At 52.9% G+C, this 18423-nt stretch overlaps 3 protein-coding genes across 6 annotated transcripts in view; 1 reads left to right on the top strand and 2 right to left on the bottom strand.

The window, feature by feature from the left end:
- Positions 1-1258, bottom strand: part of SLC39A11 (solute carrier family 39 member 11) — a 376154-nt gene extending 374896 nt beyond the window's left edge. For 2 of the 3 annotated variants that reach the window (XM_027518931.1, XM_027518935.1), the window contains exon 1: positions 1155-1258. The gene's annotated coding sequence lies outside the window, so the exon portion shown is untranslated. The remainder of the gene's footprint in view (positions 1-1154) is intronic. The other variant, XM_027518932.1, reaches the window with a different exon arrangement.
- Positions 642-12811, top strand: COG1 (component of oligomeric golgi complex 1). 2 transcript variants are annotated; one of them, XR_003506904.1, is made up of 14 exons: positions 642-982; positions 2629-2873; positions 3024-3205; positions 3333-3503; positions 5643-5799; positions 6672-6882; positions 7261-8046; positions 8583-8729; positions 9178-9339; positions 10141-10268; positions 10647-10838; positions 11273-11382; positions 11472-11550; positions 12619-12802. XR_003506904.1 is itself a non-coding variant. In XM_027518923.1 (14 exons), the coding sequence occupies exons 1-14, from the start codon at positions 668-670 to the stop codon at positions 12760-12762; spliced, it is 2946 nt and encodes a 981-aa protein (XP_027374724.1). In that variant the 5' UTR covers positions 644-667; the 3' UTR covers positions 12763-12811. The 2 variants fall into 2 exon arrangements, 1 of the variants encoding a protein (XP_027374724.1); XM_027518923.1 differs by having other exon boundaries at positions 644-982; positions 10730-10838; positions 12619-12811.
- The window catches only part of FAM104A (family with sequence similarity 104 member A), a 20846-nt gene continuing 14071 nt past the window's right edge, over positions 11649-18423 (bottom strand). Inside the window, exon 3 of the mRNA XM_027518939.1 lies at positions 11649-14047. Within this exon, the coding sequence (XP_027374740.1) occupies positions 13817-14047 (231 nt within the window). The 3' untranslated portion in view covers positions 11649-13816. The remainder of the gene's footprint in view (positions 14048-18423) is intronic.

The following is an 18423-nucleotide window of genomic DNA, read 5'->3' as shown; positions in this document are numbered from 1 at the left end:
TTCCAATGAACGAAAACAGACTCCCAGGTACCTCTTCCTAACATCGCATTCGGTGGATGACCAGAGTAAACAACGAACAGGACGTCCCAAAAGACTGCAGGCTGAGAGCCAGGGATGGGGGTCCAGCGGTCAGCTCTGTGCGTCCACCCGGCTCCCAGCCCGACCTGGACACGGCGGCGGCCGGGGACCCGGAGGAGAAGGGGGCCGACCCAGGGGAAGGGGACGGGCCAAGTGTGCCATCGAGCCCTCGCAGGGGAAAGACCGCGATCCGGCGCCGCGCGAGGGGCCTGGCGAGGGGACCCGAGCATCCCGAGGAGGGGTTACAGTCAGACCGCCGGCGCTTGATGACAATTAACCGCGACGGGGAGACGCTGCACCGGCGCTAGGAGAGGCTTCAGACCCGAGTAAGGCTGCGCCCCAACACACCGGCGGGCTCAGCGACCCAGCAGCCACGCAGGCTCCCTTTTAAAAAAGTGCCGCCCAACCACTTTAAAAAAAAACTTTAAAAACAGTGCCGCCCATCACTGGCTCCGCCCCTCGGCCGCCCCGAACAAGCCTGGCCCCGCCCCCACCCACCGGGCGGAAGCGCTTTCCGCCCTCAACCAAGATGGCGGCGGGGCGGCAAGGCCGGGCGGAAGTGCCCTGCTGGGCCGCTGACGCGTCCATCATGGCGGCCGCGGCCGCCTCCTCGGCTCTGAAGAGGCTGGACCTCCGCGACCCCGCGGCGCTCTTCGAGACCCACGGCGCGGAGGAGATCCGCGGGCTGGAGCGCCAGGTGCGCGCCGAGATCGAGCACAAGAAGGAGGAGCTACGGCAGATGGTGGGCGAGCGGTACCGCGATCTGATCGAGGCGGCCGACACCATCGGCCAGATGCGCCGCTGCGCCGCGGGGCTGGTGGACGCCGTGAGGGCCACCGACCAGTACTGCGCCCGCCTCCGCCAGGCCGGCTCGGCCGCGCCCCGGCCGCCGCGGGACCCGCAGGTCAGCCCCACGCCCGCGCCCCGGCCGGGGCCCACCCGCCTCAGGAGGCGCCCCCGCCGCCCCCTGCCCCCGCGGCCGGCGTGGGGCACTCCTGCCGCCCTCCCCGCGCTGCTGGCCGGTTCCCCGCGGCTCCTCAGGACCCCTCCCGGGCTCCGGGCCTCGCCTCCCTCACCTCAGTCCTGGGGTCGCCGGGCTTCCTTTCCCACATCTCATGGAAACGCTAGGTGTTCAGCCCTGTTCCCTGTTGGCCGACATGGTTTCGGGAACAGAGTTCTCCCCTGTGTCGACCACCTCCCCTCCCAGCTCGTTCCTTCCTCCCGCCCCCCGCCCCCACTCCACTCCCAGGAACAACTTCCAGGCTGCAAAGAAGCCTGCTACCCTTTGCAGGTAGTAACCAGTCCCCAGGCTCTCATCTTTTAATAGAGGAACAGGTTCATTTTAAGGAACTAAGGTGATAAGGAATCTGCCTGGCAGTGCAGGAGACAAAGTTTCGCTCCCTTATCCAAGAATATCCCACGTGCCTCAGAGCGGCTAAGCCCCCTGCAGCATAACTGGTGAGCCTGTGCTCTTGAGCCCACACACCCTAGAGCTGGGGCTCCGCAACAAGAGAAGCCACCACAATGAGAGGTCTGCACACAACTCCAGAGTAGCCCCCCCACCCCGCCCCCGCCATGAGAATCCGTGGATTCAGAGGTCCCTGGAAGAAAGCACTGGAAGGACAGGCAACCCTTGACCACCAGGCTGAGACACTAGGCACTTAGAACTGGGCACACTTAAGATCTAAATGACCTTTGAAGAATGTCATGTGACAGGAAAGGGAAAGGGTAGCCTGGAGGGGATAGAGAAGGCACACGGTGCGAGTGCTAGGCTTCCGGATCCACGCAAGGGTGAGACGACGATCACCTGCAGTGGAGCCAGGGACGTGACTGCGGAAGCCGAGGTGTAGATATGTCGGCAGAACCATCAGCACGACATGAGTGTCCTGGGACGTGGTGGTCTACGCAGACGTGTTGAGGGAGGTCAGGTGGCTATAAGTTGTGCTAGGAAGATGAACCTCGTGTTAAATATACTGATCAGAAAATGAGTGAAAGTCCCAGGGAGTGTCTAGCCGCAGCAGCAAAGGCTCGATGGGGAGTGGTGAGGGCTGTGTGGTGTGCTGTGGAGGGGACGTTTCAGGGAGGAGAATGGTGAAGGGAGAGGACAGACTGAGATGAGTAGAGGCGTGAGGCTGGACCCAAATTCAGGGGAAGGTTGGTGAAGAACAGCCAGCAGCGAAGCCCACAAGGCAGTCAAAGCAGCAGGACAAAGTGTAGGAAGGACGAACATCAAACCCAGCAAGGCCAAAAGCTACCTGGAGGGGTGATGCGTGGGCTCTGGGCTGAGACACCCCGGGGGTCCCTGATACCCTGCCAGTGCAGTGACCAGATTTGGTCTGCCCCTCCGTGGGACAGGGCAAAAGTAGACCTGGTAGGAAAAACTTAACTCCAGTAATCCTGCTACACCAACCTCGATGCCTTGCTGAGCAGCACCGAATCCAAGTTCATGAAAGTTCCGTACCCCCGGATCCCTCATGCATCTCCCCCAGCTGGCCCCACGCTGACCTGGCTCTTGTTTGTCCTGACTCAGCTCTGTGCCTTTGCCCGCAGCCCCAGCAGCCATCCCAGGAGAAGTTCTACAGCATGGCTGCCCAGATCAAGCTTCTCCTGGAAATCCCTGAGAAGATCTGGAGCTCCATGGAGGCCTCGCGGTATCTCCACGCCACCCAGCTCTACCTGCTCTGCTGCTACCTCCACAAGCTGCTGCAGCTGGAGTCTTCCAGTTCCCGACACAGCCCTGTCCTCTCCCGGTTCCCCATACTCATCCGGCAGGTGGCAGCTGCCAGCCACTTCCGGTAAGTGGTCCGCCAGCAGGACCTTCTCTGGTGATGGCCGAGCTGCACCGCTCTGATTTTATGGAGCGTGTCTTCTCTCTCCTCGTGTACTGGGTGGTCTTCTCCGAAGATGTCAGAAGCTCCCTGTGACCTTTGCCATCATCTCTTTAGGTCAACCATCCTGCATGAGAGCAAGATGCTGCTCAAATGCCAAGCTGTGTCTGACCAGGCTGTGGCCGAGGCCCTGTGCTCTATCATGCTCTTGGAAGAGAGTTCTCCGCGCCAAGCCCTAACAGACTTCCTGCTGGCCAGAAAGGCAGCAATCCAGAAACTTCTCAACCAGCCTCACCACGGTGGGCGTGGCTTCTCTCCCAGATGTGATATGGGGATGGAGCAGGAGGAGCTGAGGGAGTCCAGAGCATTCTGTGTTTCTAACTTTACCAAAGGACACTGCTAAAAGAGGGTGGTTTCTTCTCGCAGGTGCTGGGATCAAGGCTCAGATTTGCTCACTGGTGGAGCTGCTGGCCACCACTCTGAACCAAGCACATGCTCTCTTCTACACTCTACCAGAGGGGCTGCTGCCAGACCCCTTGCTGCCGTGTGGCCTGCTCTTCTCCACGCTGGACAGCATCACCAGCCAGCACCCTAGCGGTGAGCTCTTAGCCAGCCTCTTCTGTTTCCTGGTTCATTCGTTTACCGGGCACCTGCCAGCTGCTATGCTGGGCCCTGGGGATACAGCAGTGGATTGGACAGATACAGACCCACTTTCGTGGAGGTCACAGTCTAGAGGTAGAGGCAGATGTTGAACTCATGAATCCACAGTATCTGCTTAATAGCAATCCTGGTCATCACTCTCCAGGCCGAGTGCAGCTTGACTTGGTAGCCGTGAATGGAGGGACCACAGTCGGACAAGATATTTAGTTGCCCTGCAGCGTGTGGGATCTTAGTTCCCCAGCCAGGGATTGTACCCACGTCCCCTGCATCACAAGGCAGGTTCTTAACCACTGGACCACCAGGGAAGCCAGGACGGGATATTTACACTGAAACCTGAAGGTTGAGTAAGAGGCAAAGAAGAGAGTTCCAGGCAAAAAGGAAGAGCAGGTGCAAAGGTCCTGAGGCCAGGAGGATGTTCGAACGTGAGGAAGTGAAAGGAAGCAGGGGCAGTTGAGGTGGGGAGGAGCGTGAGGAGGTGTGTGGCTGGTTTCTCCCTCGTGACCAGTGAACTCAGCACATGTGGGCAGAACAGCAGACAGCCTTCTAGGACCTTCCGGACTCAGGCCTCCTGCACCCTGCGCTTTTACTGGGTGGCATCTGTCCCAGGTGGGATTAGACGTACGTGGCTTTTACGTGGCAGTGGTTCCCCGTGGGGTGGAGCGGATGCTGAGAGCTCACTTAAGAGGCTGTCACCACGAACCAGGTGGCGAGTGATGGGGGCAGTAGAGACGGGGCTCACTGGACAACGCGGATGTGTGTTTAGGAGATGGGTGTTGAGGGATTGGCTGTGGAGGGTGTGGAAGGGAGGTGTCCAAGTTTACCAGAAAAGGAGACTTGTTTTCTTGTTGAAGTATAGTTGACGTGCAGCGGCGTGTTTCTGGGGTATGGCACAGCGACTCATACGTTCAAGTTGTCATAGTTTATTGTAAGATAGTGAACATAGTTCCCTGTGCTACTAGTAGGACCTTGTTTATCTGTTTTACATACAGTAGTTTATATCTGCTCACCCCAGACTCCTCATTTCCCCCCTCTTCCCCCTGGGTAACCACAGGTTTGTTCTCTAAGTCCATTTGATTGTCTGTTTAAGGTTCACTCTGATACCACCCAGTGTTCGCTGCTCTCTTTCTGACATGCTTCACTCTGTGTGACCATCTCTAGGTCCGTCCATGTTGCTGCAAATGGCGTTAGTTCGTTTTTTATGGCCGAGTAATGTTCCGTTGCATGTACAGACTGCAGTTTATCCATTCCTCTGTCAGTGGACATTTAGGTTGCTTCCATGTCTTGATTGCTGTAAATAGTCATGCAGTGAACACTGGGGTCCATGTATCATTTCAGATTATGGTTTTCTCCAGAGGTGTACCCAGGAGTGCAATTGCTGGATCTGTTTTTAGTTTTTTAAGGAACCTCCATACTGTTCTCTGTGGTGGCCACATTCATTTACATTCCCACAGACAGAGTAGGAGGGTTCGAAAAGGAGTTGGCTTAAAAGGGCCGATGACAACTTTACTTTTGAAAACCTTGCCTTGGAAACAGCTGCGACCTTGGAGTGGGACTAGAGAGGACGGGCGACTGTGGGTCCAGAACAGAGCAGTGAGCAGTCCGGCTGGAGACACACCCGCCGTGTATTTGCATGGCTGTCATGAGGCCTTGGAAGTGGATGATGTCATAGGTAGGAGCTGGTGCAGGGGACCGAGCCTCAGGAGAGTCCAGAATCAGAGATGAGAAAAAGGAAGAAGGGAAGGGGCAGGATGTGGTGGCGGACAGACGTGTGTCAGTTGGCCTCATCTATCCTGCTTTGTCTTTCAGCTCAGCGACTGCTTTTATTTTTTTTTTTTTAGCGACTGCTTTTAAAATGCAAGGATGACACAGCCCTTTTTTCCTCCTCTCTCCTTCCCCTTCTGTGCCACACTCCCTCCCAGATGAGGGTGCCCCTGGACATACTCTACTTTTCTTTCTCCCCCTGTTTCTGGGGTCCAGTCTGGCTGCCCCTAGAGAAAGCCTGGGTGACTTTTGGAAACCCCTCCCGGGTCCTGTGTTAACTTCCCGGTGACCCCGCCTTGGTCCTCCTCTCCCCAGGAAAAGGTGTCTGGGTTCTGCAGGACGAGATGAAGCTGTGCAGCTGGTTCAAACACCTGCCCGCGTCCGTCGTCGAGTTCCAGCCGGCTCTCCGGACGCTGGCGCATCCCATCAGCCAGGAGTACCTGAAAGACACGCTGCAGAAGTGGATCCACGTGTGAGCAGCTCCCGGGGCAGCGGGAACCGCCAGCTCCCCGCCTCATGTGGCCACGGGGAGCGGGAGGGGCTGGGCCTTCTGGGCGGGCCTTGGGGTCGGGCCAGCCCCGCGCTCAGCCACCTCTCAGCGCCCTCACGGCCGCTAGCCGCCTCCGGGAGAACCAAGAAGGGGTGTGTGTTCCAACACACTCTGTAGAGGGTTTTAAATCCTCTCGAGCCCTGCCACTCCCGTGCTTTTATTTAGTGCTGCTGCTGCTAAGTCGCTTCAGTCGTGTCCGACTCTGTGCGACCCTGCAGACGGCAGCCCACCAGGCTCCCGTCCTGGGAGTCTCCAGGCGAGAGTGCTGGAGTGGGCTGCCACTGCAGTTGCGTTTTTTAATTGAAGTCTAGTCTACAGTGTGGTGTTCGTTTCAAGTGTGCAGTAACATGATTCAGTTATGCCAATTCTGATTTCAGAAAATTCTGAAAGTAAGTTTCAGATTATTTTTCATTATAGGTTCCACTGTGCTGCATACAGTTGCCTGTGCAATACTAGGTTCTTCTTGCTTACCTGCTTCCTGTACAGCACTGTGTATATGTTAATGTCAAACTCTTTGAAGTCATGCTCTGGGGCTCTAGACTTCCTTGGAGACAGGCCTGTCCAGGGAGTAAGGTCGGCCTGGTGAAGGGGCTGTAGGTGCCACCTCCCATCCAGCCAGAAATGCTGTTTTTTTAATATATATATTTTTTTTTTTTTTTTAATAAACATGCTGAGACATATAGACATTTATATTTATATACTAGGACTCAGTTAAGAGGTTTTCAAGTAGAGTCCAGCTTTTCTTAATAAAGGTGAGGTGACTACGAAGCCCCAGAGAAATGCTTCTGTTGCAGGTGTAATGAAGACATCAGAAACGGGATCAGCAGCCTGCTGATGTACGTGACGAGCACGAAGGGGCTGGCGGGGATCCGAGACGCCGTGTGGGGGTTACTCGCCAACGAGTCGATCCATCACAGCTGGGATGTGGTCTGCCGGCGGCTCCTGGACAAGCCGCTCTTGTTCTGGGAGGACCTGATGCAGCAGCTGTTCCTTGACCGGCTGCAGGTGAGGTGCGAAGTCCACAGGCCAGCTGCCTGCTAGCCAGTCCTGCCCGGTGCCACCTTTTGACTGTCTGGATAGATTTCCACCACTTCCTATAAGTATGTTCTTTCCCTGCTGACTTATTCCCGGGGTGACTCTTCTGAATAATGAGCTGTAAAAATGAACAGAGTCTGCTGCTGCGTAAGAGACCAGGCCCCCATCGGGAGGCTGGGGATGCGTCCGCCCCCATCAGTGACGACGCTCCCCTCTGCCGCCGCCACTGGGCCATCTCTCTGAGCGTCGGGGAGAACACTGGATGCTGGGGTAGTCTGCCACTCGGTGCTCTAGGTTGAGATTTCCTGGAAGCACGTGGGGTTTGAACTCTTCTCCCCTCTCTTTCAGACTCTGACCAAAGAAGGCTTCGACTCCATCTCCAGCAGTTCCACAGAGCTCCTCACCTCAGCCTTGCAGGAGCTTGAAAGCAGCAGCTCGGCTTCAAGCAAGCACCTCCACTTCGAGCACAACATGGCCGTCTTCCTCTGGTCCGAGAGCCCCAGCGACCTGCCCTCTGACGCCGCCTGGGTCAGCGTGTCCAGCCGGGCTCCATTTCAGGGCAGTGGGCTCTCCATGAAGGCACAGGCCATTAGCCCTTGCGTGCAGAGCTTCTGCTCTGCCCTGGATTCAAAACTGAAGGTGAAACTGGAGGACCTCCTGGCCTACCTCCCCTCTGGTGACCCGTTGCCCCGCCAGGACACCTCCCCTGCGGCAGCCGAGAGCTGCGCCTTCGACAGATTTGCAGATGCGGAGACGGTGCAGGAGACACTGCGGACGCACTCCACGGCCTGCATCCGGGACATCACGGACTGCATCCAGGCGGAGCTGCAGAGCATCGAACAGGCTATTCAAGGGCAGCAGGACGTCCTTGACGGGGCCAAGCTGCACTCCGCCCTCTTCATGGCCCGACTCTGCCAGTCCCTGGGGGAGCTGTGTCCCCACCTGAAGCAGTGCATCCTGGGAAGATCGGGGAGCCCCGAGAAGCCCGCCCAGGACTCCCGGGCTCTGAAGAAACAGGGGAAGGGGAAGGCACAGGAGGTCCTCCCCACACAGGCCAGGTGGCAGGACGTGAAGGAGCTCCTCCTGCAGCGGAGCGTGACGGGCTACCGGGTCTGGGGCTCGGCGGTCGTGAGGGTGAGTGACCCATCAGCGCGCTCCTTCCGTGCCTGCCAGGCTTCCTTCCCCACCTTGCCCCTCTGTCATAGTCCAGGCTGGCCAAACTCAGCGAGGCCTTTTAATAGTAAGGGAATAACCGTTCTTGTTTCACACTTGCTTTATCTCTGCCAGAGAGCTCAAGCGTAAAAACTGCCCATTTATTTTAGCCTAGATTTTAGAGACTGAAACGCTGGATTGTGTTTTTTCTTTCCTTTGATCTGATGAGAATGAAAGACTTTTCTTCCTGGACGAGGGTCTCTGTTTTCTGATCTTCAACATAAATATAAGCCCTGTCGCCCCCACTGGGGTCTTCAGAGGGGCCCCTGTGTAGCATAGTTGGCAGCCAGACCCCACCGCTGATATCAGCAGCTGGTCAGAAGGAAGTGATCTCGGCCACTCGCCGTCCACAGGCAACCTGTGCGGCGGGAGCTGGCCACACCATCACTCAAGTAGTTTGACGAAAACTCTGCAGAGGCTCTGAGTGGTCTGTGTGGATATCTGGGTTTCATCACCAGGTTCTGGCTCATGGATTCGCCCAGTCATTACTCGTAGACGATGCTGGCTCCATCCTGGCCACAGCCACCAGCTGGGATGAACTGGAAATCCAGGAGGAAGCGGAGTCTGGCAGCAGCATCACGTCCAAAATCCGACTCCCTGTACAGGTGAGCAGGGGCCACCATGAGCGGAAAGCCTGCTTTATGGAAAGGAGAGACTTGAGGAAAGATCAACCAAATGCGGCTCCTGAGGAAGAGCGGATAGTATGTGCGCCGTTCTCCTGTGGGGCAAAGTGGGCGGACGGCCAAGCACGTGGGCGGTCTGAGAAGCCATTCACGCTGCTTTCCCGTTGTAGCACAGACTCTGTGCTGGTTAGAGAACAGCTTGCCCTGCAGTGGACTCACCAGCGGAGAGCAGCGTGGCGGGTCGAGCCCAGGCCGCCAGGGGAAGGAGGGCAGACGCCACTCGGGTCCGTCCACTGGTCTGCTCTGAGGGGGCGGGCTGGCCGGGTCAGAGTCCCGCAGCGGAAGCCTCGTTAGGCTGCTGGAGCCCACTGTCCGCGCGTCTCGTTTAATCAGTGCAAGTTGGCAACTCAGCATTCCTTTGTCCACCTAGCCGTCCTGGTATGTGCAGTCCTTCCTGTTTAGCTTGTGCCAAGAAATCAATCGGGTTGGAGGCCACGCCTTGCCAAAGGTGACACTGCAGGAGATGCTGAAAAGCTGCCTGGGCCGAGTAGCTGCCGCCTACGAGAGGCTCTCGGAAGCCAAGCAGCTCAAGGTAGGCCTGCGGGCTTCTTCCCACGAAGAGCAGAAGTCAAGACCCTAGGTTGCTCTGGGGTTTGGGCAGCTCCCATCCAGGAGTCCAGGTGTTAAGGCCTGCTTGCCCTGGGCAATTTAACGGGCAGTGCTTCCGCCTCCAGGAGTTGAATCACACCCACTCCCAGGGCCAAGCAGGTTCCATGAGGCGGCAGGGACGACAACTTCAAAGTAGAGAGGCGCTGTCCACGCCCAGCCGTGTCAGGTGGTCAGCACGGCTCTGGGCAGATCATTAACCCGTCTGCTCAGGACGCAGTGTGGGCACGTGGATGGGGCGCTGGGGAGCGGAGGTGGGGGGAGTGGAGCAGCAGAGCCCACCCGCGTCAGGGGGCACACATGGCCCAGCCCCCCGCCCGTCGCCTGCTGTAAGCCCCCCGCCTCCGGCTTACTCCCATTTCATCAGTCCTGTTTCTAAGATGGACCAGCTCCTGACTTGGGAAGGAGTTCAGACAAGTCTCTCCTGAGCGTCCTCAAAAGGCCACCCCCTTCAGGCCAGGAGTTTTTTCCTTGAAAATGACTGTCTACAGCACCTGAGACCTTTTTCTAAGGACCGACTCTCCTCCCCGCCATTAGGTTTTTAGTTTTGTTGAAGACCAAGTTTCTACTTAAGTTGCTTTTGTTGTTGTCATGAGATAAAACTGGCCTCCTGAGTATAAAAAGCTTCTGAAATAACCAGCTGAAACGCAGACAAAACACGAAGCTGTTTATTCTCACCTGACAGGCCATCTCCCTTAATGGGTGGGGACGGGAAATTCATTTGCAGAAAGAAGGCGCCTTTCCAATGACCCAGAATCGGGCACTGCAGCTGCTCTATGATCTGCGTTACCTCAGTGTAGTCCTGACAGCCAAGGGTGAAGAGATGAAAAGCGGCCGCTGCAGACAGGACTCCAGGTAGCCGTGCCCACCCTTCCAGCGCGTCTCTTCCTGACTTGCACAGCCCCTTTCAGGGAAGCTGCAGGAATCCGCCTCTTCCTGCCCATTCCCTATGTTTATTCTCAACACAACTCAGGCTCGTGTTACCAGCAAGATAAAGAATGGCCACCCGCTGGATCGATTCCAGTAGGTCTTGTTCCTCTCTGAGTCCACCTACCAACTGTTAGGTGTAATTTGAGCCTCTGGTGCCCTCCCTGAAAACAATATGGGGAAGTTATGTACTTCACTTAGAAGACATCCCACCAGGTTCAAACTCCTAAGGATTATTTAAGCACAGTGATCAGTGACAAGTAGTGCTAAGGCAGCAGTTACACAGAACAGACCCCCCTGTTCCAGGACTTCTCTAGCATTACAACAGCCCGAGCTTGGTTTCTGTCCTACAAAAGCTGGAGAATGACCACCTTAACCCTTTTGTTAAGAGTTGAGAAAGTGGCTGACTACCTGGAAACGCTCATCGACCCATTTGACCTGGACGTTTTCACCCCCCACCTTCACAGCAACCTCAACCGCCTCGTGCAGCGGACCTCCGTAAGTCACGGGAGAACACGCTCGCTCTGCATGAAGGGACAGGGGCTCGGGTCACAGCCCAGACCTGCCCACCACGCAACTGAGGGGTGGGGACGGCCAAGACGCAGCTGAATTTAGTCAGTCACAGGTGGAGAGAGGTTTAGATTGAACCTCAAACCTCACAGCCCAGGCAATGGGATGACCCCTTTAGTTGTGGGTAAGGACTATCAAAAGTTTTATCAGGGCTTCAGAAAGAGGAATAGAATCAGAGCTACTCGACTCTGAGAGTCTGACCTGCTGGTAATGATTTGCAGTATTAACATACTCTAGAGAACATACCCCACCCCAGGATGGCTAGAGACAAAGTAGTGACCAATTACTGACAGGACAGATTCTCTCTTAATTGGGCAGCGCAGCACGCAGCCTGTCACTGCGTCCCGTCTCTCGTCCCCCAGGTTCTCTTTGGACTGGTGACAGGTCCGGAGAACCAGTTCACCCCCAGGAGCAGTACGTTCAACTCCCAAGAAGCCCACAACATCCTGCCGCTGGCGTCGAGCCAGATCAGGTAAGGACGCTGAGCGGCCCCTGCTTGGCCCCCAGCCCCCCCCCCCCCCCCCAGTCCCTCCACTGAGCCACCTTCGTCCTGTCTGGCAGGTTTGGGCTTCTTCCGCTGAGCATGACAAGCACACGAAAGGCCAAGTCAGCTGGCGGAAGCATGGACACCAAAGCCCAGGTGAGTGTCCGACCGAGAGTTCCTCCCCAGGGAGCCCACCCCACCTCCCACCAAGCCACCCGCTCAGCCCCGCCTCAAATAACCGATGGAGAACCGAGTGACAAGGTGCACTAATGCTGCTTTTAATGGCGGCGCAATAAGGAAGTACACGATGTTACTAGCTTGAGCTAAGAGAGGTTTTAAAAGATGCCCACTGACACTATCAAGTAGCCTCATGGTAGAAATGACTCTCAGGCTGCCAAAGCTGTAGAAAATGTGCAGGACAGACCGAGATTACAGCTTGTGTTTAAGATTAAGAGGGTAGAAGAGTTAACTGCTAACCCAGCACTACGACTGTACTTATTTGGGGAAAAAAAAACTGCTGTTTCAGCGATGGTTTCGTCTCTCGTTTCTCTCAGGCGGGTAGGGAGTCTGTTTCCTCGAGTTTCACCTGTTCTTGTTGATAGACATTGTCTTGTAAGCTGCCATCTGCTAGGATAGCTGTGGGAGTCCTCCGGGGGTCTCTGAAGTGTGTTGTGTACACGTGTGTCTGAGAGCTCACACAGCTGCTCCCTTCCTTCCAGCATGTGGTCCTCGTTTGCTCTCTGGTTGGATAAAAGTACTCACGATGTCTCCTTTCCACATTCCCTGCCATCAAACCCAGTCAGGTCCAAAATCCTCAATCAACAGCAGGTTTTAAAACTTGGGAGATGGGAGTAAGGTGTGAGGAGGGGAAAGTTTGTGCACAAGCCTCCTGCTCCTGAGCCCAGACCTGTGCTCTTAGCTTTCCCCACAGCTGTCCACTTTCCTTCCAGTAGCTGACCGTTCAGCTCTGCCCCCAAGGGGAACCTGCCACGGGGAAGAGGCACACGCTCCCCTTCCTGCAGTCCTCGCTCCCGGTGTCGGCTGTCCCGCCACAGCCCCTCAGTCTGCCGCGTGTCCTCTTCCATCTGGACTAAGCAGGGCCCTCCGGGAGCTGGCCGTGCTGCTCAGACCCGCCGTGTGCACGCCGCGTGGACCCCCGAGCAGAGTGGGGGGCGGGCGGCCGGGGGTCCGGGTGGACGCTAAGGCACTTTCCTCTCCACACAGCGGCAGGCGGCCCCGCCGGCGCTCTCCCGGGCAGACGACCCCAGGCAGGCCGGCTCCCTGTTCAGGCAGCTGGTCGCTGACGAGGAAGACTCGGCCGCACCCTCGCTGTTCAAACTCGGGTGGCTCTCCAGCATGACCAAGTGACGAGGACGCTCCGTCTCTCTAAATAAATACTCTTGCGTTATTTCTCCTAGAAGTGACTCTGCCCCTTTTTTTCTGAGCCACACCAGTCTCTGCGGTGGCCGTGGTGGCACATGGCCCCCTCGTTCCTGTTGGGGCGGGCATGACTTTACATGTAGAGCCAGTGAAGTCCATGCCCCAGAGTTCACAGCAGTCGTGACTCCAGGCCTCAGTTCCTATAGCTTATACTGCATCAGCCTTCACTGGTGCCTTCTCACACGGCAAGGCGGAATTAACCAGGGAGCTCACACTAGCTGCTAGGGGACAAGGTGGTGCCTGAGACCGGAAGTCACTTACGCGTTCCGTAACTGTCCGAGCTGAGCAATGTTTCCTATGTCTGAGACGCAAGCTCTGGAGGAATAACAGTTAACAAGCTATCTGGGGTCCATGAATCAGAAAGCCCTTCTCTCTGGAAATACAAATATATAGCAGAGAGAAGACGGCTACAGGGAGGGAGCTGACTCACTCAGTCTATCCGGGGTCTGACCGTCCTGTCCCAGAGGACAGCACTTTCAACAGGACGTCCACGTGCTAAGAGGTAGCATGGCAGTTCACTTCAGTGCAAGACTGGTCCAGCTTTCTGTGTTCTGGAAAAAAATCTTTTTTTTTTTTTTTTTTCATGGAAAGTAGATCCTCTTTACTAGTTTATTTAAAAAATTGAAGATCCTGCAGTTTTAAAAGGCCTTTTTACATAAAGTAGAATTTCTAACTGACACACCTGGAAAGCAGTCTAAACTGGACAAACTATGGGTTCAACACACAGATGAGGTGTCCTCCTATGGTTCCCTTGATTCCCACCCTTAAAAGAATCCTATAAAAAACTGCTTCAAAGCCCCTTGGAAATTGCAATAGTGCAGCAAACCACAAGTAAACAACAGCCTGTTAACCTATTATCTCAAATATAGACTGAAAAGCCAACAGGCATTTTTTGTGCAATTTTTTTTAAAACATCGTTAACTTGAAATATCAAATCTGCACAGCACTGTCCCTTCACAGAAGGCAAGAGTCTGCCGGCGCGTCACGAGGGGGGCCGTCCCCGATGCTGCAGGCTGTGGAAGTGGGCCTCCTTCAGGGTCTGGTTGATGTGGAAGTAGGGGCCTTGGCACAGCGCGGATGGCTCGGGCGCGGGCTGCGGGGTGTGGGGGCCAGGCCCGGCGGCGAGGTGGTGCAAGCTGCTCTCCGGCCCACTGGCCCTGTCGGGGCTGCTGATGCTGCTGCTGCTGCTGCCGCCGCTGTCACTGCTCGAAGACTGAAACAGGAAAGAGACATGAGTCACAGTGAGGCTGCTGGGGTCTCAGGAGCTCTACTGGGGTTTAACTTCAGATACCCTGGGGCTTTCCTGCTGACTCAGACGGTCAAGAACCCATATGCTGATGCAAGAGACCTGGGTTTGATCCCTGGGTCGGGAAGATCTGGAGGAGGAAATGGCAACCCATTCCAGTATTCTTGCCTGGGAAATCCCGTGGCCAGAAGGGCCTGGTGGGCTCCGGTCCACGGGGTCACAGAGAATCAAGACAGGACACCACCGAGCCACACAATCAAGCAACAGCTCCAGTAACTCGGTCAGCAGCGCCCTTCTCCATCCATTCACAGCTCCACACGACAGCGTGCCGAAAGAAGTCAACGCATGAGGAGAAAGAACTCTGGAGGTTAATGCTCTTGTGTAGAATTTTCTTGGGGGAGGACACATCTAAATTTATATTCCCTTAGACGAAAACATTGGTTTTAAAATGCCTGCCTTCCATCATGTGAAATCTACAGATTAGGAAAAAGACTGGAAAGAAACAGATCACAATGATTATGTTAGATGGAGGAATTCTAGTTTGTGATTTTTTTCTACCGTTTCCTACAACTTTTTGCAGTGTTTTCATTATAAAAATAAACACATATATGCTTCCAGATACTTTAAACATGATTTTTAAAAAGCTAGTTCTATTCATTTTCTGATAAGAAATTACACCTACCAACATGTATATAAACTGACATGGCAAAGAAAGCCATGTTCACGAACGTGCATTCTTAAACCAAGAAATACCACGGCCCACCAAATCATCTGCAGTTACCTATACTAACAGGTCATGGAGCCCACTGCCCACAGGCAGTAGGAGACAACCTATCCCATCTTTCTACAAAAACAAACTCATGGAAGCATTTTAAGAGGCTGAATAAGACCACACGGTAGGGTTAGCAGCAGCAGCAATTACTGTACATTTACCTGAAGACCTAAGAAGTCAAAGCCAATTCAAACAGAAAAACAGTGTTCCATGAAAAGTCTCCCCTGACCTAGTTTGCCGCCGGCATACGCAGCTTAGCGTGCCAGGTGGCAAGCAGGCCACTCGACTAGGGAAGATACCCACCACCAAGAGCATTTTGCCTCCTCTTTGCTTTTCTTTGCCATTTCACGTTACAAGCACTGTCTGAAAATTAAGGCAAGAACTAGAATCCATATCTAGCAAGTCAAGTTTATATCTTAGATTATTTCACACCCTAACAGCAAAGGTGATAACTACTCTGAGAAAATACGGAAATTCTTTCCAATAAACAGAAAAGATGGCCGTACAAATGCTGTTAAAAAGGGGAAAGGACACAAATACCTTCAATTTCTAGTCTGTTCTAAGTATCCTGTAGCTCAGTTTTAAAGACATGTCTTAAAATCTTTAGAGCAGCCTTGTTTGTAATAGCTAAAAATGGAGACAACCTAACTGTCTAAAACTAGAGGCGACTGATTAAACCACAACACAACACACATAAAATGCAACACATCAACTGTAATCCACAGGACGGAACTACGCAGCTGGCCAGCGGTGACGACGGAGACCTACACATACTAAAGAAGAAAGGTCTTTAACAGCGTTTTATGGTTACAGAATAATGTACAGTAAGTCTGCTGGTTTTCAAAGTGCTTATGTATACACATAAGGACACCAAAAATATTCTGGAAGGACAGACATGCCAAAATATTTAGCATTTAGACCTACTTTAAAACAATCTTTATTTTCTATAGCTTCTACAAAAAAAATACTTCTTTTGAGAACAAAATGCAGTCATTAAAAGAACTAAAGAGTGCTACTTCAAAAGAGAGTAAGGTCTTCAGTTTTTTCTAACTCTAAGACTGAGACTTAAAAAATACAATGATACTGTCAGTAAGATTTTAGGAAGGCTGTTTCATCTCATTTAATGTAACAGCTTAAGAACCTCTGAACTATTTCAGTTGAATAATTAGCAGACAGACAGCAAACTGATGATGCTTTTAGACTAAGAGAGAACCTACTGAGAACCCAGGAATCCAGGTAAATGCACTTTCTTTGTTATTTAAATACACATAAAACCTTCCATACATACTATCATTAAAGGTGAAAACAAAACAAATCTCTTTCAGAGGTGCACTCGTTCCTACTTGGACCTGTCTTGGCACTTGGGCGACGGGGGCTTCAGGGAATATGTCACCATCCACAGATGGGCCAGCAGCAACCGGCATAATATAAACAGTGCCACACGATAAGGGTACTGGTTCCGTGAGGCTTCTTCTCAACAATGCACAAGTATATTCGGTACGTACGGGTCACAAAATGAAGCATTTCTATGGGACCACTTCAAAAAGTCTGAAAAGTACTCTAACAGATCGTAACTTTATGGGATAAAGGAAAGACCATTATTTCCTTTTAACCCTGAAGGTGTAAAACTAAATTTTAAGTCTCTAGCAAAGCCTTAAGATATATGCAGAAATCAATCGTTTTGTCTTATAAAATCTGAGACAAGAAAAAATTGCATTTCCCCCGCTTGGTGGAGCTTTTCTGGATCAGACTGTTTGGAGGGCCAAGAAGGGAGAAGTAACAGAAAAAAGCACTCAAAAGCCTGAGAGAAGGCAGAGGGACACGTACTGTTTCTGGCAGAAAGAAGAATACGTCTAAATCGTGGAGCAGGGGACAGAGAAGCCGAAGCTCCTTTTCTTAGTTCACGTGGCTCCAATGATACAGTAGAGGTCAAGAGAGCCTGGTGCTCAGCTAGGCTGCCCTGAATTTTACCTTCCCACAGTGTGAAGTCAGTTTAAGAGAAAGCCCACTTAAACCCGTGGTAGGAACAAAATAACTCTGAAGACTTTCTACTAATAACCTTTAGAAAGTCCCCCAGGCGGTACTGTTAATTAGTGAGTCTCTGCTTCATAGAGAGCGCCGGAATACACGTGTACATTTATTACCTAGAGCTCTATGCTTTCTCTTAATTAGAAAAGCAGAGCAACATTGTATTTTATTTTCCTTCAAGCCCTGACTTCCCCTCACATCCATCTCCCAGTTCAGTGGTGCTTTTAATTTACATGAGCCTGAAAAGAAAAGAAAAAAAAAAAAAATCTTGCTGGTTGTATTACACACTCCATCCCTAGAGTGAGAATGAAGTTCATCCTAAGGCCACTGCAGAGTGCGAATTACGTGCAAGAGGTGATCCCAGCCAAGTCCATCAGGGCTTCTAACTTAAAACTGTGCTCCCAAAGTGCCCAATGACTTGAGAGAGCTCCAGGTCTGCTAATACCAGTGGGCCCATAAGACTCCAAGTAAGTTCAGTAGGCCAATTAAAACTACTTCCTAAATATGCATGAGAAGAAAATACAGGGGTCACTTTGTCTGTGTCCGTGAGTAAGTGCATATTCTTACAAGAGAGAGTTGGGCTACATCATCTGTTTGAAGTTCCTGCCTAAAAACATGTACGTATCCTCATTATTCAACAAGACAACAGTCAGGTTCAAGATGAAACTGCTTGGGTAGCTATCCGTGCTCGGAGCTGATGCAATGTATCACAAATATTTCAAGAATTTGAACAGTGAGCCTTCCCTGGTGGCTCAGACGATAAAAGAATCTGCCTGCAATGTGGGAGACCCAGGTTCGATCCATGGGTTGAAAAGATCCCCCGGAGTAGGAAAAGGCAACACACTCCAGCATTCTTGCCTGGGAAATTCGACGGAGGAGCCCGGTGGGCCCCAGTCCAGGGGGTCAAAAAGAATAGGACACAACTGAGTGACTAACACTTCTAAAACTTTTGAAAGCAGTGTTCCTCCATTTTGAATGGATCTTTTAAAAAGTTATTGGGTCAGTGCAAATGTAATTATGGTTTTGGACCATGAATTTTACACCAGTATCAGTCAGTTCAGTTCAGTCGCTCAGTCGTGTCCGACTCTTTGCGACCCCATGAATCACAGCACGCCAGGCCTCCCTGTCCATCACCAACTCCCGGAGTTCACTCAGACTCACGTCCATCGAGTCAGTGATGCCATCCAGCCATCTCATCCTCTGTCGTCCCCTTCTCCTCCTGCCCCCAATCCCTCCCAGCATCAGAGTCCTTTCCAATGAGTCAACTCTTCCCATGAGGTGGCCAAAGTACTGGAGTTTCAGCTTTAGCATCATTCCTTCCAATGAACACCCAGGACTGACCTCCTTTAGGATGGACTGGTTGGATCTCCTTGCAGTCCAAGGGACTCTCAAGAGTCTTCTCCAACACCACAGTATAACTAGGCTCAAACACATCTTTATTAATCAAAATAGGAACCATTTCAATCAACACATTTTCACCAATGAGAAATCAGTTTGTTTATTCCTGTTGCATAAATACCCCTGCTTCGGGATTTGATGAGCT

The sequence above is a fragment of the Bos indicus x Bos taurus genome, chromosome 19 (assembly GCF_003369695.1).
Source record: "Bos indicus x Bos taurus breed Angus x Brahman F1 hybrid chromosome 19, Bos_hybrid_MaternalHap_v2.0, whole genome shotgun sequence".
NCBI classification, from domain to species: domain Eukaryota; kingdom Metazoa; phylum Chordata; class Mammalia; order Artiodactyla; family Bovidae; genus Bos; species Bos indicus x Bos taurus.
This window is presented reverse-complemented; position numbering and strand designations above follow the sequence as displayed.